This window comes from Anabrus simplex, chromosome 2, assembly GCF_040414725.1.
Source record: "Anabrus simplex isolate iqAnaSimp1 chromosome 2, ASM4041472v1, whole genome shotgun sequence".
NCBI classification, from domain to species: domain Eukaryota; kingdom Metazoa; phylum Arthropoda; class Insecta; order Orthoptera; family Tettigoniidae; genus Anabrus; species Anabrus simplex.
The window spans coordinates 1002634407-1002656796 of record NC_090266.1 but is presented as its reverse complement, the minus strand read 5'-3'; the positions used below and the strand labels follow the sequence as shown (position 1 = coordinate 1002656796).

Below are 22390 nucleotides of genomic sequence, written 5' to 3'. Positions count from 1 at the left end.
TTGTTTCGTCTCGCACAGATCCGATAACATAACCGCAGCTGAGTAAAGTGTTGAAGCGACAACACACTGTCTCCAAAATCAATAAACAAGTTGACGTTCTCGTAGCGATGTGAGAGAGTATCAGATTCCATGAATCAAGGAATGCTCCGCGCTACATAATATATCACCGGGCTCTCCCCACTCTTGATAATAGCTCAGTATCAGTTCTCTATATAACGAAGCATCTGATTTGTAGATCGCATTATCATCTCCCTCTTCTTTCTTCTTGACAAGACCAGTAGGCGTGGCGATGATGTAGTCTGCAAGCCTAGCCTTGCACGCGGTCGCTGTTTACTGCCTTGGCTCATGAGTTTAACCCAATGACTCATGTAATTTTCCCCCGCTATAAGAATAACCTTTTCCGTATACACAAATATGAGATGAAATGACAACAACTATGTCTCAACATATTGACCATATTTACAGTACATAATGAATTCCAATCCTACCAAATATAATAATTTAAGTAATAAATGATGTTATAATTATATAATATGATTGCAAAAGCCTTATTTACAAATGCTTGACATTGAATAAATATGATATTACGAATAATTGCAGATGGCGGATAAACTTGATATCAAATGATATCGCGTAAAATGATAGTATATTAAATTAGTCTGGCTGGAGAACTCTGGACGGTTACAACGTGTGTGTTGTAGTAATTTCTGTGACTGGCGATATATTTTCTTCTTTTGAAATGTGATTTTGACCTGGCCTTGTGTTTTTGTCAGGTTGGGCCCAGGTTGTTAACACCGTTGTTCAAGATGTTTTAATTTATTTGGAATTTAACCTTTAGTAAATTTTATTTAAAAATTAAGTTGAGACAAGATTACAGTTTCAAACGCCAATGAATAAGGAGGGGTTATTTCAATCGTTTGGACAAAGGTTCATTGTGTTCTAAAGCTTAAAATGTAAAATTTTACCAAGGCGTCAGAGGTTTAAGGTCAACTTTACGTGTTGTTCAGTTGAATATTAGAGAAATTTTGTGGGAATAATTATTGTCTGAATACAGTTCAATGGAAATGAGTCTGGTAAAGATATTCTGAAATGATGATTTTCTGAATAGGACTTGTTGACTTAATTTGAATAATTTCATGTTTTATGAACAAGATAATGTGACATAAAATTATCTTTGAGTAGAACAATACGATTAATTATTTGTTTCTAGCGGACTTAGATGCCGTAATTTATTCAGTTATTTAATAATTTAATTTTGAAGTAATAAATGTCGTCAGGGAGAGATCTGACAATTCAAAGGTTTAAAATCATTTGCAGAGCAAATAGCCTATTGAGATCTGCTCGTTCTCATCTTGTAAATAATTCAAGTATGACCAAAAGGAAATTTATCCCAATGTAGAATTTTATTTTTGTATTTTGTCACGCCAGGTGCAGGCTAATATTAATGTGTATATTTACAGAATTATTTAACATCGAAATGGGATCAAAAATTTAAGAGCTGTATCTAGAGAGAGACCGGCTGAGAAGATTTTTTTGCCGTCAAGATTTATAACAAGTTATTTTGTTATTTTCACTTAGTGCCAGTTGATAATAAATGTCAAAACCTGTTGATTCTTTTTGTATTATTGTCGTCAGTCCTTGTTTCTTTCCCTGTCCTCAAAATTAAGCAAAGCTTGACAGCGAACGGTCCACCTTTTGAGACCCTCGCTCTCCGGCTGAATTTGAATAACACCACGACGAAATAACAGTAGTGAAAGGACAGGGAAGGGAACTACCTACATAAATTCTTAATGGCTGGCAACCAGGTATTACTTAATTGATAGCCGGTGTCCCTGTTGAAATTGTTAGGATTTCTACGTATTTCCACAGCTTGCCGTATAATCCTGGACCTGTAACTAGCGCTGTGCCACGTCCTGGGAGCCATCTGGTGGCGAATGAATGTACAATTTCCACTTCTATTATAATGTCTAAATTTAAAGAGTCATTGTTTAAGAAGCCTTTTTCGTGGACAGTCAAGATTTCTTCTGTTGATGCAGAGCACAGTTCTCTGCAAAACCTTAAGAATTTCACCTATTTTCTTGACACGGCATAAGCCCAAAAGCCTATACAGTATCATGTCTATAAGAATGTATGAAAGTACCAATTAAAATAATTATTTATTAGGATGATAAACGTGGCGGCGTATTTACAAAACTGAACTTACTGAAACAAAAGGCAAATTTAATTAAATAAAATTTAATAAAATGTGATAAAATGAACTGTTATGCAGAGACGTGCAGTAATTTATGCCATTAGCTCACCATTTGTAGATTCTGGTATCTGGACAAGTTTGATGTAGGAGCTGTTTGATGATCCTCTCGTACTGCCGTTGTTATCTCTCGTAGTAAATATCAGTCCTATTTCCGATTCATGCATTGTCCACTAATTAGACGACGACTTTCCTGACCTTAACACTTCCTATAATACTCATTACATAATGTGGTAATGAGTCATAATTTCAATATCAAAATCACCTTGGTTACATTCATGTAGAGAATACACTTGTATTCTTTTGTATTACTGAAATGTAGCGTAACTAAATGCATAACAAAAATATCTCGTGTTCTAGACAAGTCAAAACCGGTCTCTCGTTAACTTTATCTCTCGTCATTGAGATAACGAGTTCCCAATGAGAGGAACTTTGAGTAGTGCTCTACTCAGATGCGAAGTGAACTTGTAAACTACACGGAGAAACTCCGCTTGTTGTCTGCCCTGTCTTTTCTCGTATAATGAGGATGAGAAAGACTTCCTTTCTCTATCATCATGACCATCAGACGCTAAGATGTTCAGATGCTGAGATGTTAAGATGTTCTCATATTAAAATGTTATGATATTAAGACTTTCTGGCATTAAGATGTTAAGTTGTTCAGCTATTAAGACCTCCACGAGCTCTTGTTGTTAATCTGTATAGGCTTTAAAATCTTCCTCCGTCTAGCATATCCCTTCTTCTTTCTATCTCTGTATATCATCATCTCATTTCGTAATGTTTATTCACGTAGGTTGAAAGTTTGCGCACTTCGTAAGCGTAACGTAGCAATGTTCGAAAAGTTGGAGTTAACAACAAGTTCTAACTGTCTCTTCAGAATATGGAGGGGCAGGGTAATTCTGCAATCTCGATGATGTCCTTTTCCTAGAAAAAGGGCTAAAATTATCATGGCGTGTCCGGACACCCGACATCAAGCTGATGAAAATTTACTGCAAGCTATTAATACGGGTGATTAACTCATTCATTTTTTGTTATTGCCATGATACAAAGAAATGAGATGATAATGTGAAATAGATGACTAAAAACCATATATAAGCATAATAATTAAGAATGGCCTACCATAAATTAAATATATACATCTTTCCAATTGTATTTCACAGTTTGATAATTTTATGTACATTCTGTGTTGTGTGAAACATCACAACTCTTGTCACGCCAACACCAAACTCTAATGCTAAATTTTAGACTAGTTCACCTTTCTTTAACCATTCAGTTATATTCACGTTAAAACTACACATTTCTCCTTGCTGTAGAGTTCAGTCTCAACAGATTTCTCGGTTGTTAGAAAGCAAAAATAATTGTTTCAACTTAGAAGTCACTCTTTTTTTTACAATTTGCTTTACATTGCACCGTCACATATAAGTCTTATGGCGACTATAGGATAGGGAAGGGCTAAGAGTGGGAAGGAAGCGGCCATGGCCTTAATTAAGGTACATTCCCAGCATTTGCCGATGTGAAAATGGGAAACTACGGAAAAACAACTTTAGATCTGCCGACAGTGGGGTTGGAACCCACAATCTCCCGAATGCAAGCTGATATCTACGTGATCCAAACCATGCGACCACTTATTTAGTCACTCTTACTTTTCCTTGCCTTGCACGACACTATGCAGCCTACATGCCTGTCAATAGCGAGGCTGACAATGATGGACTGTTAGACTGGTTTCTGATTCCTGTGCATTGCAAAATATTTATGATACAGTAAGGTGTGAAAATATTTATTTTTGGCAGAGAACGAGACAAAAGATATGCTTTCGGAGATGCTACGTGTTATCAAAACAAGTTGTGGGTATCATTCAGGATGTAAAAATGACCAGCATATACTGTGTGTACCATGGACTGGGAACATTACATAATTTATCAATAATGGAATGGACAGTAAAGTATGTTTGTGATTGTTGAATTTGAATAGCTTCCTTTTCCCCGTGACTGATCACATTTAACAGGTAAAGGTTAAATAATTTTACACAATATAAAATTGGTTAAAAATGTATTAATTGCTGATGGACGGTCTATGCACTTGTACGTAGTTATGTTACGATCATGGACTCTTTCGTCGGAGAGACAATGTACAGTCACTCCAGAAAAAAAGTATAAAGTTATATTGACATAAGTCAGTGTATGCTCATTCATTTTTGGAGCAACTCTATATTCTTTTATTAAATCAAGATTATTTTTTAGGCAACAGATAAACTGTAGAACGGTTAATCAAGGGACGAATAATCAAGGTTTCATGTAGTGATATTTTAGATTCTATCAGTTGTATTGGCTGTATCACTAATGATCTAGCCAAGGCTTTTGATGGGGTAGATCTTGGGGAACTGCTGTCAAAAATGAGGACTGTTGGACTAGAAAAATGTGTGATTGATTGCATGGCTAAATTTCTAGAACTCTGAAAATTAGAATAGTTGAAGCATTATTTGATCCTGTAATGGTCAGGAGTGGGGTTTCTGCAAGGCAGTATTATTGGATCTTTATGTTTTCCTGTATATATAAATGATAGGAGTAAAGAACTGCAGTCACAGATAACGCTTTCTGCTGATGATACTATACTGTATAGAGTAATAAATAAGTTCCAGGATTATGAGCAACTTAAAAAGGACCTTGACGAAGGTGTGAAATGGACATCAGACAGTGGTATGATGGTTAATGGGGTGAATAATCAGATTGTAAGTTTCACCAAGAGGGAAAGTCCTCTCAGTTTTAAATACTATGTTGATGTAGAGAAAGTACCTCATGGTGATCACGTACCTAGGTGTTAAGATAGGGAAATATTTTCATTGGGGTAATCACATTAACAAGGTTGTAAACAAAGGTTAGAAATCTCTTCAGATGGTTATGAGGATATAAGGAGGTTGTAGTAAGGATGTTAAGGAGAGGGCAAGTCACTGGTAAGACCCCAATTAGAGTGTAGTTCCAGTGTATATGAGAACTAGTAAAGATGCTTACCTGCCAACCCTTCCGATTTACCCGGAAACTTTCCGGTTTTTAATTCGTCTTCCGATTTTACAATTTATTTTTATTTCTCCCGATTTTTTACTAATATAACCTCTAGTACAGCCAATACTCTCTGCCTAGAATAAAGGATAAATTCTTATGTGCTTGTGTAATTTATGAAACCTCATTTTCAAGCGTATTTATTTGATACTTTATTTCGTGAGTGTTTCGTCCGTCGCCTTCGTGTATCGTGTTTCCCTCTCACCACAGCAGCATGTGTGCTTGATTCAGCTGGGGATTCAGGGCAGCGATCGTCCTGCAAGCAAGAGGCTAGCGCGGTCTAACAACTCAGTTAATCAGGACAAAAGAATGAGTTTGTTATTGTGTTGTTCGCGAACTGTTAACGTCGTTTCTGTGCGTAGTTAAGTGGGAGTTGTAGGCCACGTGTTTTTTCTTGCATTTCTATGCTTTACCCCTCTGTCAAAGACGTATGTTAATAATGTATGGGACATATTGAATTGTTTTGTATGTGCTAGTTCTGCATATTTAAGTACATAATTCATTGCGTTGAATGTTTTTAAGGGCATTGTGTCGGTGACAGTTTCTGGCATTTTCTTTTCTCGTTATGGCCAAAAAAAAACACGTTATCTCCAAGTGTTTAGAGATATCTATAAATTTCTGTTCGTTTTAGTCTGATAAAGGACACTACCATATTTTCTTGCGTAATTAACGCCCTTGCATAATTTACGCATCCCAATATTTTTGGGTCCAAAGTGTAAAAAAAGAAATGTTCACGTATTTGACGCACCCACAACTTCGAACATCCATCCCTCAGCTCCGGATGCGTTTCGAAATAAAGATGACAACTACTCAAGTAGCAGGCTTCCTATTGCAAAAGCGGGCATTCCAAACACAGGGCAACGTGCTGTTATTAGCCATCAGGAAATCCCACTGCACTAGTTTTACGAGTGTTTCGGGTACGGGACATTCTGTGATCTCAAAATTGTTTGGCAGTCCACAGTATTGGAGTAATACTGCATCATACAAACTTGCAGTGATCAGTTACGCCGAAACATATGGGAATGGAGCAGCGGGCAGCAGTATTCACTGTCCAAATGAAACGTGCGCTACCGCGGTAACAATAGTCCACTTCAAGCGGCCAAGTCTCGCAAAGCATTTCGCGGACCAAAAAGCAGCAAGTTTCCACATGTAGAGAATTATCTGCTTAAATATATGATTTTGTTACGCAATGTTGGATAAGCTGTTTCTCACGAAATGCTGTAATTTAAGGAATGAGAAATAGCCGCGGCACATGGAATCATTGTCTCGGATTTGAAGGTTAGCCGAGGCTTGATTAATTTTATGAAGAGAAATGGACTTTCTCTTCAACGAAGAACAACATTATGCCAAAAAATGACAAATGATTTCAACCATTTTCATCGCTTTGTGATTAAGAAGGAATATTTGATCTCCCTTATAGGATCTGCAGGTCAGGCGCCAATCAGTTTCCATATGCCACAAAGTCGAACAGTCGATAAGAAAGGAACATACAGTGTTATCGTACGCGCTACCGGAAGCAAAAAACAATGATGTACCAGTACAGCAATGCTTGCTGTAACAGCTGATGGCAGAAAGGTTGCACCTTACATTGTTCTAAAACGAAAAACCAGGGGCGATGCATGGTATTGTTGCAGTGTTGCACAACTCCCAAAAATTTTGCACTTCATTTGTCGTTTTTTCCTTCAAATGTTTTAGTTTAATAAACCTAACATGTATTCGAAAACATGTTAATATCAACCATCTTCGGTCGTTCGCTGTACTAATGTTTCATAACGGACCAACAAACGCTGCTGGCTTGCAATCAAACTCAGGGATTGCTTTCCTACGCCAACTCCCTAGCGGACAGCGCGGTGCAATGTACCTCAGCAGGGACGAGCCTAAGCCTGCATAGCATCAGGTAGCATGCTCGCCAATATCGGTCTCAGGGAGTTGCACGAAACTAGCAAGTCCCCTACCGAGAAACAGTTCCGTATGTCCCCGTTGATTGCGCCACTCTGCGGTGATTACTTCCTACTTTCTCTCCTTTCGCAAAGGTAATTTCATTTTCTTTTCTTTTTTTTTTACGTTGCACCGATGCAGATAGGTATAACGGCGACTATGGGATAGGAAAGGGCTAGGGGTTTGAAGAAAGAAACCGTGGCTTTAATTAAGGCACAGCCACAGCATTTGCCTGGTGTGAAAATTGGAAACAGCGGGAAAACCATTTTCAGGGCTTCCGACAGTGGTATTCGAACCCACTGTACCCCGAATACATGCTCAAGCTACGAGACCTTAACCGCATGGCCAACTTGCTGGGTAATTTCTTTTCCACGCCATACCAGACCACCCACAATATTACCAACATGCTTCAGTGAAAAACAGGGCGGTAAATTTTCAATTCAAGTGAGGCAAAATTAACTGTGCCAGGCTAAGTGACAGGACAGTTGAGGCGCTGGCCTTCTGTCCCCAACGTGGCAGGTTCGATCCTGGCTTAGCCCGGTGGTATTTGAAGGTGCTTTAATACGTCAGCCTCGTGTCAGTAGATTTACTGGCATGTAAAAGAACTCCAGCACCTTGACGCCTCTGAAAACCGAAAAATGTTGTTAGTGGGACGTAAAGCCAATAACATTATTATTAAGAGTAACTGTAGTTACAGTGTATAATTAGCCTCTTATTTCCTGGGTTGTAATTGCCAAATAAATTACAGTTTTAGTAAGGATGTAGTTCATTCCTTAACGATTATTCTTGTTATTTCTGTAACCTATAAAAAATGTGACACTGAAGATGTTGGTGCAACACCCAGCTTCAGATACCACCAGCCGCCACTGCGGAAAACCATCCTAAAGCAAAATTTCCGCGAGTGATCCATGTTTGTATTCAAGAAAAAGGGTGTATGGACACGTAACTCGTACAAGATTGGATACAAACAGTTTGGCTTAATGTAGCAGGGTCCCTCCTTCAATGCCCGGCCCTTCTCTTGTTGGACAGTTTTCTTTTTTTGCCAGTATGTCATTCAGGTCGTATTGTCAGCTCGTAATGAGAATAATATTTTCTAGTGTCGGTACTTCAAACCCACGTGTCTAACTTACCTGATGTACCCTATTTGACTTTTCAGAAAAAATCTCACGCCAGAATTTTATGCCAAATGACGATAACTTAAATGAGTTGAACCAATTGTGTTTATATTATATTTGATGTATCTTTTAAATGTAAATGAATTGTAAATAATTTGTAAAGATCTGAATTCCTTGAATAATTTACGCATCCAAATTTTTCGCCTGTACTTTTTGTCAAAAAAGTGTGTTAATTACACGAGAAAATACGGTGTTATGCATTTTGTTGTGTGTGTTGGGGTGATATAAATATTATTATTCGTATGTAACTGTCATAAATGAGAGTGATTAGGTATATTTTCATGAAACCATTTTCTTAGTTTAAGATTTTAAATTTAATGGTCAATTCGCATTGTAACTGTAGATATGTATGCCTTTTATCCTGACCTTTTTTCACCTAGACAGTGGTGGAATATATGTGATGAAATCCAAGAATTGAAAAATCTTCCTATTTTCGGTTTCTAAAAGTTGGCAGGTATGAAGATGCAAAAGAAAGTGGTACGATTTGTTCGGAGTGATTTCCAACAAAATAGTAGTGTTAAGAAAATGTTACAAACTTTGGGCTGGGAAGACTTGGCAGTAAGGCAACAGGCTGCTCGACTAAGTATGTTCTGAGCTATCAGTGGAGAGATAGCGTAGAATGACATTTAGTGACACATAAGTTTGAATAGAGATTTTATGAGTAGAAATAATCATAATATGATGACAAAGTTGGAATTCAGTAGAACAAATTGGTACAAAAATAGTTTATAGGAAGATAAAGTAGGAATTGTAATACTTCACCAAGGGAGATACTTGATAAATTTCCAACTTCCTTGAAACCATTTGGAAAAGACTAAGTAAACATTTGATGGAAAATTTGCCATCTGTGGGACAGCTGTAAGTTCAGGTTAGTGGTGATTTGATTGATTGATTGATTGATTGATTGATTGATTGATTGATTGATTGATTGATTGATTGATTGATTGATTGATTGATTGATTGATTGATTGATTGATTGTGTATGTATATATAACTGTTAAGTTCTTCAGTCTGTCAAAACTAATTTATGATAAATAACATTCAGAAAATACCTAAAAAATAAAACATTTAACACCAGATTATACCTGAAAGTTTTGACAGATTGAAGATCCTAATAGTTGCACAAGTCAAAACTGAAAATAAATGGCTTCCACTATAATGGACAGACGTACATAAGTTATCTTGCAAGTGCACTGTTTTGTTTCATTTCATTTAATATCCTAACGTAATATATTTTTTGGTAGTAATGTTTTGGGATTTATGCCTCGTTTTAGGAGAAGCTAGAATTGCTAAACAGCATCTTGTGGCCACACATTTTGGAAACTGCAAAGGTGGAAAGCCAGAAACTTTATGAGAAAGGTCATAAAGTAGTTATAATGGAAGCAGCGTTATTAATTCAAGCAGGTTGGGACCAACACTGCCATGAAGTGTGGTTATGCATTGTTTCTCCTGAGGAGGTGAGTACCACCATATACGCCCTATACAAACATATTACACATAAATACAGTACTTCAGTCTCCCCCAGTACTCTTAAAATATAATTTTAAAAATATGTTAATAAATTAGCATTGAGCAGAATTAATAATAATAGGCATGCCCACAGCCCAGGCATAGCAAACCTGCCTCTTACCCGGAGACTCCAGGTTAGATTCCAGGCAAGGGTAGGGATTTTAACCTGGATCCAAGGACTGGTTTGAGGTACACTCAGCCTATTTGTGCACTATCTGACGGTGGGATAGTGACCACGGCCTAGAAGGCCAAGAATAGTGGCCAGAAGTATTGGTTGCACTGACCATACATCACATTGTAATCCTCAGGCCTTCAAGCTCAATTAGTAGTCGCTTGGTAGGCCAAGTTGCACCAGGGCTGTAGCACATTGGCATTTTGCTTGTTTATAATAATAATATAAGTTTATAAGGAAATTGAACCAGTATTGAGCACGATTAGGAAAAAGCATATATGATTCTTTGGATACCTTATCAGAACACCTGACACCAGAATTAACAGAAGAATAATTGAAAAATTATGGAATAGCAAGACCAAGATTAAATGGATTATGGAAATTAAGGAGGATATTAAAGAACTACAAATAACAATAGACGATCTCAAAAACAAAACAGAAAAATTAAGACACTTCAAGACACACACACCAAGCTACAGATCAAGATCAATAAAAGATCTAATGGGAGGGTATTTTCAAGCGAACAAAGGAAGGCAGCATCTCTCAGAATGAGAAAAATATTAGGCTGATGGGAAATCAAGAAATCCTTCCTATAATTGACTAGAGTAGTCCAATGTAGGCCATAATATGTAAAATAAATAAATAAATACATAAGTAAATAAATAAACATTGATCCACAGAGAGGTGAATATCAAGCTGGGTTCTGTAAGACTCACTTCTGCTGACAACAGATCTTTTCACTGAAGAACATTATCAAAAAGACCTACATTGTTCAATGGACCAATCTAATCTTTTATGTATAGCTAGGGAGATGGGCGTGGACAACGTGACTCATTCTCCTGTCAAACAAACTCCTACGAACATCTATTCACAAGTGAAATTTACTGGGAGAAATCTCCAGATCCTTCAAGATTTACACAACAAAACATTTTTGTAAAACACATTCTAGTCCATCACCATTATAATTAATGAAAGAATACAAATATTACCAACAAATTTGTTATAGATTTTGCATTACTCCAAATTTTTGACGATTCACTTCTGTAACTTGTAAACAATAGTTTTTTAATGTACAATTCAATCGTATATCTTATTTGACAAATTAAGGGTGATTTAAATATTTAACTTCTCAGCAACGGGGAACATTTGAGTGCTGCTTTACCTAGTGGACGGCGGGATTTCAGGTGTGAGCACTGAGAAAATGCAGGGATATCTTTAAAAATTCACTGTTACAACAGTTTAGTTCAGATTATTTTCTAGCATTTACAGTAGAGACTCAAACGAATGTAGTTTACATTCACTGACTTTATAATTACCTTATAGTCTAGTAATGGAGAAGAGACCTTCCAAATTTTATACGGAGTGAAAATTATGTTCTTGTGTTTGCATGTGTTGCTCCACAATGCAGTGGAAACTAGGGTAATCTCTGCCTTGGAAACTTTGAGCAGAAGAACCGTGAAGAGTAGTTCTAAGCTACATTTAGCACAACTCCCAGGTTAATGATATGATTAGTTCATGAGAAAGAGGGCATGCACGTTGGCATGTTTTGTTGTCTGTTACTTGGTCGCGTGCACCATGTGCTCCCATTCTTTATGTTATGCGTCCACTGTCACTTTGCTCAGTTCAGTCTGCTGTACTTTTATCGTCTGATTTATTAAAATTAATTACTTCTCTTTCATTCAGACTGCACCGTGGCATGCTTCTGCACCACACACTATTGTACTTCAGAGTGACAGTGAGTCAAGCAGTTAAGAGTTGTAAGAGGTTTCAAGGCGTTGAAAGAATTATAGGAATTCTCACCAGATGATGTCAACATGCATATTAGTGAAATGATGGCAATTTATGCTATCAGTCTACTGTACATCAGGAAATGTCTTACAATAACACATACATCCAGTGGTAGGATGCAGGAGAAATTTAAGTCTATATGCTCTCAAGCAGAAAGAGGTCAGACTATTTCAAACTCTTTAAAGCACACCGATATGGGCTGATTGATACATACATACATACATACATACATACATACATACATACATACATACATACATACATACATACATACATACATACATACATACTTACATGCATGCATGCATGCAAGGAAGGCAGAGATCATTACCTTCAAATATATACCATTTCCACCTCGATAACGTTGAATACTTTACAAGCTAAACAAGATTAAGTTAGACCTACAGGGATATATATACCACGCAACAAGGTTGGCATCATATGAAGAAAAGGAAGTCTGAACAACGTATTAAGATCGTCGTCAAGGGGTTAAAGTTACCAAGACTTTTATAGAATTTATACAGGGTTATTCAGCTAAGTTGACTAAGTTGCCCACCTCAAATAACTTGTGAACTGTTAAAGATATTGACATTCTGTTTTCTCTTTGAGTAATGGTACCAAGGGGCTCATAATCGGACTTGCATTACTTTTTCATGGTGTCTTCTGAGATAATGGTACTAACTTTTTTTTATTTTGTGGAACTACGCTGTTTTCTACATGTAGCCCTAAATCTACAAACATTACAAATTCAGCACTGTGATTATGTTGAAAATCGGACAAGCACTTCTCGAGAAAATGTGATGTATTCTAATGTGCTTCATTTGCCAGCTGGGGGCTGCCCTTTTCATTTTGTGCTATGCATAAAACATGAGCTAGCTATTGACATACACAGTGGCTTCACCTTCTTCTTACTGATAGGTATTCTCCTCCTCCTTTTCTTCATGGGGCTTCTAAATATTAGTTCCCACCGGGCGAGTTGGCCGTGCGTGTAGAGGCGCGCGGCTGTGAGCTTGCATCCGGGAGATAGTAGGTTCGAATCCCACTATCGGCAGCCCTGAAAATGGTTTTCCGTGGTTTCCCATTTTCACACCAGGCAAATGCTGGGGCTGTACCTTAATTAAGGCCACGGCCGCTTCCTTCCATCTCCTAGGCCTCTCCCATCCCATCGTCGCCAAAAGACCTATCTGCGTCGGTGCAACGTAAAGCCCCTAGCAAAAAAAAAAAAATATTAGTTCCTAATTAGCGTCGACCTCGTAAGATCTTTTGCTACCATATTTTTCCTTCATTCCCACCTAGATATACCTATTCCCTTCACAAAGCTGCGGGTTGTTCTTACTGGGCCGCCTTGGATTTTTTTTCTCTCTCTTCACGTCGTAGTCCTAGAGTGGAGAGTCTGATTCCACCCAGCACCTCACATTCAAAAAGTATGTGTTCAGCTAATTCCTCTGCTTGGTTGCATTTCTTACATATATTGTCTCTTATTACTTCAATTCTGTGTAGGTATTTTTTCAGATGGCAGTGTCCTGTCAACAGTCCTACTACCCATCTTATATTTTATCTGCTGAGTTTAAACAGTTCTTTAGTATTCTTCTTGCTTGGTCCTTTTATCACTTCCTTTGCAAGCCTGCATCCTGGAGTATTTTTCCAGTTCTCCATTTGTTTCTTTTGTAACCATTTTCCTGTGTAGTGTCGGGCTTGTCCATAGGAAATTCCGCATACAGGTTCTGGGCCTACAAAATGTGTTTCTGCCTCTTTCCTGGCCAGTTAATCTGCCTTTTCATTTCCTTCTATACCTGCATGCCATGGTACCCATATTATTTTGACAATGTTCTACTTTGAGAGCTTCAGGAGAAGTGAATGGCAATACCAGACAATTCTGGATATTATCTGAACTGCTTCTAGTACCTTAATGGCCGCTTGACTGTCCGTAAAAATGAAAATGTTCTTATTCCTATAGTTCATTTTCAGATTTTCTTCAAGACATGTTGTGATAGCTATCACTTCTGCTTGAAAGACTGTAGTGTGCTTGCCCAGGCTCATCTGGATTGATCTCTCAGGTCTTCCCCCCTTGATCCCTCCTCCTATGCCATCCCCAGTCTTTGAGCCATCAGTTCACCACACTATATTTTCTTTTTCAGTATTCCATTTGTTGATATCCCAGTCTACTTTTTCTATTATCTGGGTCTCAAACAGTTTTTCAAAGTTGTACTTTGGTATCATATGATCAGAAGGCATGTGTAGAAGTTCCTCTGTTATTACTTTGTTAATTTTACTGTGTCCTAGATTGGATCTTTGTGCATTCCAGCACACTGATTGTGCTAATCTATATGAACTCATTCTAGCCTGTCCTTTTATGAAATTGCATAGTGATGGGAGGTCTAGTAAAGTATTCGAGGCTTCTGTCGGCGTAGTTCTCATAGCCCCAGTTATGGCTATGCATGCCATTCTCTGTAGACTATCCAATTACTACTGACTTTTCCTTGGCTTACTTTCTGCCACCAGATGATTGCAGCATAGGCGACCAACAGTCTAATGATCATTGTATAAATCCATATTACCAATGATGGTCTTAGGCCCCATGTTTCCCGATGGCTCTTTTACATGCATACAGCAAGTTCTTGGCCCAGGTTATGTTCCTTTCTATATGTGGATTCCAGGTTAGATTTTTATCTAACAATACACCTAGGTGCAGTGCCTGTTTTTCCATTTATATATCTTGCCAAAAGAGCTTCAGTGATCTCTTTCCCTCTAATATCCTCCTTCTTGTAAAAGGGAGCAGAGTTATATTGTTTGTGTTGACTGACAGTTGTTCTTCCCGACACCATTTCTCCACAAGGTGAAGTGATCTTTGCATGAGGTCCTGAATAACACTCATCACCTTACCTCGTACCACAATCACTAGGTCATCTGCATATTGTGTATAAAAACCTTGTTCGTTGAGCAAAGCTATGATTTTGAGCACAGTCTCGGGTGGCCTTAACCATCAGTGTTTCTTCAAACAGGGTTACTTTTATCTTCCTTCCGTCTAAAATTTAATCCATTTGATGGCGGTTTTACTCACCTTGCTCTTTTCCAATGCTTTGATCATAGAGTCATAGATTGTATTGCTGAAGGCTCCTTCTATATCTAGAAATTCTGCCAGTGCAATTTCTTTATATTCTAGGCTTTCCTCTAGTTTACAAACCAACTGGTGGAGTGCCACTTCAGTGGATCTGCCAGGTCTATATGCAAACTGATTTTCATGTAACGTTGAGTTCAGTTGCACCGTTCTTCTGATATATGTATCCAGAGTTTTCTCCATTGCTTTCAGCATGAAGGAGGTTAAATATAATGGTCTGTATGCTTTGGCTTAGGAATACTGCTTTAGCTTCAGACCATGATTTCGGCACGTACCCTAAAGCTAGACTAGCTCTGAAAAGGCCCATCAGGGCATTGACGAGTATCTCCCATCCTTCCTGTAGGAGTATCAGAAGTATCTCATCTGGTCCCGGAGCCTTTATAGGATGAAATGTGTCGATTGCCCATTTTACATGGTTATGTTTTATTATTCTGTTGGCACAGTTCCACTCTGCTCTTCGAACTCTGATCTCTGTTCCAACCATTTCTTCTTCTGTCATCTCTTCAGCCTCAGGAAAGTGACACGCCATTAGTATCTCGGAACATAGAAAGAATGATGAACTCTTCTCAGAAGAACTCTTAAGGTTTCACCTTACTTTTTCCTACCGGCTGGCTCTTTAGAAATATGTGCGCGTGCGTCTTGTATTCAGAAACATTCAAGGCAAATATTTTCGCACTGCAAGTTGTGTGGTTAAACTTATTTTTAATGTGTATAATTTTGGCTTTCTCAACGATGCATTTGTTTCTACATTCGTCCCTGCTTTTATCTCCTCGTAAGATGTGCATTGTTTAATGTAACACCTTGTGTAAAAAATTGGGTTAAATGAAGGAGTTATATTATATTCAAGATCATGCTTTCACGTCTCTGCACAATATTTAAAAATGAAATTTACCGTGGTCTTTATAGCTATTGTTGGAAGTGAAGGAGGATTTCCTGTTGTGCATGTTTATCAAGAACTCAAGGGAGACTTCCTTAGTTAGTCGGAACATAAAAAATGATGAACTCTTCTCAGAAGAACTCTTAAGGTTTCACATTACTTTTTCCTGCCTGCTGGCTCTTCAGAAATGTATGCGCGTGTGTTTTGTATTCATGAATCATTCAAGACGAATATTTTCGCACTACAAGATGTGTGGTTAAGGTTATTTTTAATATGTATAACTTTCCCTGTTTTCATCTCCTTGTAAGATGTGTATTGTTTAATTTCCTGTTGTGTATGTTTATCAGGAACTCAAGGGAGACTTCATTAGTTAGTCAGATCATAGAAAGAATGATGATCTCTTCTCAGAAGAACTCTTAAGGTTTCACCTTACTTTTTCCTGCCTGCTGGCTCTTTAGAAGTGTGTGCGCGCGCGTTTTGTATTCAGGAATCATTCAAGGCAAATATTTTCGCACTGCAAGTTATGTGGTTAAGCTTATTTTTAATATGTATAACTTGCCTTCTCAACGATGCATGTGTTTCTACATTCGTCCCTGTTTTTATCTCCTCGTAAGATGTGTATTATTTAATGCAACACCTTGTATTAAAAAACTGGGTTATATGAAGGAGTTATATCATGTTCAAAATCATGCTTTCACGTCTCTGCACAATATTTAAAATAAAAATTTTACCGTTGGTCTTTAGAGCTATTGTTGAGAGTGAAGGAGAATTTCCTGTTGTGTATGTTTATCAGGAACTCAAGGGAGACTTCATTAGTTAGTCGGAACATAGAAAAAATGAGGAACTCTTCTCAGAAGAACTCTTAAGGTTTCACTTTACTTTGTCCTGCCTGCTGGCTCTCCAGAAATGTGTGCGCGTGTGTTTTTTTACATTCAGGAATCATTCAAGAAGAACACTTTCGCACTGCAAGATATGTGGTTAAGGTTATTTTTAATATGTATAACTTTTGTTTTCTCAACGATTCATTTGTTTCTATATTCGTCCCTGTTTTTATCTCCTTATAAGATGTGTATTGTTTAATGTAACGCCTTGTGTAATATAAATGCCTACATCTTGCCTATTTCCCACATTTTGGCTGATGATGACGCAAACACAGCGTCGAAACTAGTTCCAAGTGCAAATACATGTTACCGGGCGAGTTGGCCGTGCGTGTAGAGGCGCGCGGCTGTGAGCTTGCATCCGGGAGATAGTAGGTTCGAATCCCACTATCGGCAGCCCTGAAAATGGTTTTCCGTGGTTTCCCATTTTCACACCAGGCAAATGCTGGGGCTGTACCTTAATTAAGGCCACGGCCGCTTCCTTCCAACTCCTAGGCCTTTCCTATTATCCCATCGTCGCCATAAGACCTATCTGTGTCGGTGCGACGTAAAGCCCCTAGCAAAAAAAAACAAAAACAAAAAAACAAAAACAAATACATGTTATAAATAAATATAACATTTTTGTATTGAAAAGGTGGACCGTTTTAAGTTTTTCCTAACATCCTTTCTCAGTTCAATACGGACAAAATGAAATTCCTATGTTTAAATTAGTATCTCCAGCGTGTCCCTTCCCGCCTGAGTAAATGACCCATCTGGTTTCTCCAGTGTCCCCACTTGATTTATATGGGTTGCTCTCAGAATCTTCTGGAGACTTGCTGTTTCAGTGTGTGATTCCACTTTCTCACAGAACAGTGTCCAAGATTTTCTTTTTGCTTTCCGAATCTCTAGGTTATACTCAACGAGTTTCCTATGATATACGCCCCACATGCCATTTCTAGATGATATTCTATACAACATCCTAACCTCTTTTTTAGTTTTGGCCAGTTTATTGTTCCACCACCTTACTTTTTTGGTGTTTTTTCTTTTCTTTGAGAGGACAGTTTTCATGGAATGAGTCTATAATGGCCTCTTCTAATAGTTCCATTGCCTCATCCGATTCTTTCTGTCCCATTGCCTCATCCGATTCTTTCTGTCCTCTCACGTTAGTTGGAATTTTCTATACAGCCTTCCCTAGAACTTCTCTGTAATCTGTCCCAGTTAGTTCTTTTTGGGTCTCTGTACATCTCAGTGTCTCATAATATTGTATCTATTGCAAATTGGATGTGCTGGTGGTCTGCCAATGATGGTTCCTCCAGCACTTTCCAGTCTTGAATAAAGTTTGCAATATGCGTAATGCTTAGTGTAATGTCTATTACCTCCCTACGATTTTTATTTATAAATGTAGGTTTGTTTCCTAGGTTTAGTATCGTCAACTCAGTTCCAAAAATAAGCTCTACTGCAGAGTCACCTCTTGCATTGCAGTTCGTGTTGCCCCATGCCATGTTGTGTGATTTTGCATCTACTCCAAGGACTAGGTGTTTGCCTTTCTTCTTTGCGTTGCAAATTAGGTTCTCAACATCTTCTGATGGGGGCTTCCTTGGCTTCCCTTGATGTCAAAATTTTTTAAATTGGTTCTTTATAAGCATCCATATTTCAGTCAATCATAGGGTTTTTGCCCCTTCTAGGGTCCTGAGCGTCGTTCTCACCATCGGTGGTGAGACATACAGCCAGACATTGGCCTCCCGCAACTCAGGCTCTCCGTAGCAGAGACCACGCCCCTCAGTCGTCCATCCAGCGGTCCGCCCGTGGCCCGAACCTAGCCAGGTTTATTCCCCCTTCAGTAGGCCTACTCACGTGGTCTCCACTTGGCATTATTATGACTGAGTTCACAGACATAACTTTCCCCCTAGGTTGGGATTGCCCCTTTCCCAACCTGCGGCTCGTACAGACTATGTAGAGCAAAGTGATGTGTTGGTTCCAGCACCCTGCAGTGAGCCTTCACCTCAATCACCAGCCCCACTTCACCTGAACCACCATATCACCCATGTGGAGGAATCATGGATGCCCCTCTAGCATGTGTAGCCGAGGCCTCCACTTCCAAGCCTTGACTTGGGCTAGTAACAAAGGTATTCTCCTTACTCTGCTCATAAATACACTATGATAAAATGTATGATTTAACACCTTTAATATCGCCCTCCTTTCCTGCGAACCATTTTACCTTGCCACAATGGGGAGGCTTGCATGTCACAATGAAACAGATAGCCGAGCCGCAGCTACAACCATAACGGATGAGTCAAGAGATGAGACTAACGAATGATTCGTTAAAAGGGGGCTAGCAAACTTTCGGAACTTGCAAGGGCGGCAGTCTAGACGATTGACCGATATGGTCTTTTAAATAATACTTGACATGGCTTAGCTGTGTTGATACTGCTACACAGCTGAAAGCAACAGGAAACTACAGGCGTAAGTAACTTCCGAAGACATGCAGCTCTCTCTGTATGAATGATGTACTGATGCTGGGTTCCTCCCAGATAAAAAATTCTGCAAGTACAGTAAAGTAGTACCCCATTCGGATCTCCAGGTGGGGATTACACGAGATGGGGCATTCATCAGGAGGCCATTTTGCGAGCCGGAGCGTAGAATGTTAGAAGTTTGAATTGTTGTGGTAGGTTAGAGAATCTGAAAAGGGTGATGGATAGTCATAAGTTAGATGTGGTTGGTATAAGTGAAGTACCGTTGGTAGAAAGAGCAGGATTTTTGTCAAGCAACCATACACAATCAAACAGGGTTTCAATAATAAATAATAAAACAGGGCAACGGGTAAGCTACTATGACCAGCATAGTGAAAGGATTATTGTTAACGTATCCATAAAGACGCACACGAAATGCTGTCAGTTGGTACAGTTATTTATTCACACCTATTTACAAATTAAACATACACATAACCTTAAGCACTGCTGTCACTAGCAAAATACACACATTATCAAAGCCGCCATTTTAGTGTAACAACTGCCTATCACTTCAACATGGAGACTGCAACCACTGCATGTCACAACACCACGTGGTCACAAGTATACTCCTGCTACACCATAACTCTACTAAACAATAACTCGTCGTTAACATCAAGACCCCCTCCTTATATATGTGCCTGGCCAGGCTTCTAGAAAGATACATTTTCTCATAAATTCTTGAGTGCCTAACAACATGATTATAATGTACAGAATATTCTACCATCATCTAGTGCCATTCTGGAAGTTACAGTGTGTTTCACAATTCCGTAGCGGATTACACATCATATACAGGTAATAATAAATTATATAATATCAATTTACAGGTATTTACATTAACTGAACTCATATAAATATTTATGTACAACATATGTTTCATGACATAACCTCACTAACAATGCGATCATATCATATGTACATATGATGTAATAATAATAATAATAATCGTAAAATAATAATAATAAAAAATCACCAGTATAACTCAAGCAATGGAAGTGGATGTGCTGAGAATAATGTGCAGTGTAATGGTTGGAGTGGAACAATACCGGGCCACTTTAGGGAGGTGGCAATGGTGAATGAAGATGAAAACAATTGAGAAAAGGGAGTATAAGAGTGATTTATGGAAGTTGGGAAAGATGGTGTTGGTGGCAGTGGTGGTAACAACGCTGCTAGTTATTGGGGTGGTTGAACTAAACCCCAGCCTGAATGCTAGCGGCAGTATGAGCTGGGACAATATTGAGGCTATTAGAGCGATGGTGAGAGAGGTGGTGAAGGATGTTTGTACAATAGACCAAGTAAAAGAGATGTTCCAGAACCAGTCCAAGAAATTTGAAGAGTTGGAGAGATGGATAAAGGAGAAAACAGGAGAGGCAACAGTAAAGACGGGAAGTAATGAAACAGAAATTGTGTAACTGAAAGAGAAAGTTAAAAATCTGGAAAAAGATGTGACTAAATTGAAGAAAGTAGAGGCGAACTGCTGTCAGGAGCATATGAAGAAATGTATATTCATGTATGGAGTGAAGGAAGATGTAAAAGAAGCTAAAGTAGATTTCATATATAAGGTTGTCGAAGTAATAGAGATTAAGATGATCAACTTCAGCGAAGTGGATATTAATGATGCTGAAAGGGTTGGAAAATTGAGAGGGAATAGGCCAATCAGAGTGAAGTTGCTATCAACTTTGATGGCAGAAATCATCGTGAGGAATGCGGACAATCTGCAAGGCAAAAAAATATGGGTGATAAAAGATATGGGGAGTGAAGGCAGAAAAACACTTTAAGGAGGCATCTATGGAGGGCATGACACCAAGGTCTTAGAGAGCATATCAGGGGCCAACAGTTGATAGTATCTAACGGCAAGTGGGTGAGATCCTGGCCGGTGGCGAAGCTGCAACAGATTGATGAGAAGCTAAAGCAAGAAGAAATTGCGGAAACAAGTCAAGACGACAGGCATGCAGCAGAGTAAACAGAGTGAAACAATGATGCAAATGAGGAACACACGCTAGGGGTCAGTGTACCGAGCAGTCCTGGAGCAGAAGTGGGGAGTCAGCAAGTGGTGATAGAAGAAGACTCACAAGAACCGGAAAGCTCAAATGTAAGTAGGCACGTGCAAAGTAAAGAGCGAGGGGAACATGATGAAAAAAGAGGGCGAGAGAATAAAGAGAGAAGTTTGAGTCTAAAGGATTTATGGTTTAAGAAAAGTAAAAGTTGTAGAGGATAAGGAGGACAAGGTGCACTCCAAAGTACAAAAAAGAGAACCCTTGGAAGTAGAAGAGGATAGGGCCATAATAACGAGAAGCAAAAATAGGGGAGGAACGGGAGGGTAAGTCATAGCCAGACAGGAAGATAGGGTTCGTAAATATTGAAGGGTTATTACATAAGCGAGGTAATGAGGGAGTTATAAAAACGGTGCAAAGCTTTGACATTGTGGCGCTCCTAGAAACGTGGCTTGAATTCGGGAAGGAGATAAAATGGAAAGGGTATGAGGCAAAGTATAAATCCAGAAGGAAAAAGCATGGAACGAGTAGAATGCCGGGAGGACTAGTGTTATTAATAGAAGAGATTAGTGAACTAATAGAGGACATCGAAAATCAGATGGAGGAGATAATTGGGTTAGGCTTAGTGTGTGGAAGGTACAAGGGAGGAAAAAGAAGATATGTCTGGCTTTTGCATATTGTCACCCCCAGAACTATGCTTACGCGAACAAAAATTTCTTTGAGGAATCATTACTAGAAACAAGTATCATAAGAGGGAAATTTGATGAAGATGGACTGTTGTTATTTGGGGACTGGAATGCTAGAATAGGAGAACTGTGCCCTGTTTACAGCAAAGAAGACTAGATGATGATGATGAGGCTAGGAAGGCGAAGTGCAGATAAAGACAGGAATGGTTATGGATTAAAGCTGTTGGAACTATGTGCCATAGGCAAATTGTATATTTTGAATGGTTGGTGGGAAGGAGATAGGGGATAAGCTGACATTCATTGTGGGACAGGGTGGGAGTGTTATTGATTTAGTATCAAGTTCAGAAGACATGTTAGAGAAAATAAAAAAAGACGGAGGTAGGCGACTGAGCAGAATCACATCATGCACCAGTATGGGTGATGATCAAATGATGTGAGAGAGAAATAGAGGGAGGAGAGGAAAGGAGG

General features: G+C 38.7%; 1 protein-coding gene across 2 annotated transcripts in view; it reads left to right on the top strand.

The window, feature by feature from the left end:
* The window catches only part of Ppat-Dpck (Bifunctional Phosphopantetheine adenylyltransferase - Dephospho-CoA kinase), a 329132-nt gene that overhangs the window by 251999 nt on the left and 54743 nt on the right, over positions 1–22390 (top strand). For both annotated transcript variants that reach the window (XR_010859349.2, XM_067141882.2), the window contains exon 5: positions 9689–9871. Coding sequence is in view for 1 of the 2 variants with exons in the window: in XM_067141882.2 (XP_066997983.2) it covers positions 9689–9871 (183 nt within the window). In the remaining variant the exon portion in view is untranslated. The remainder of the gene's footprint in view (positions 1–9688; positions 9872–22390) is intronic.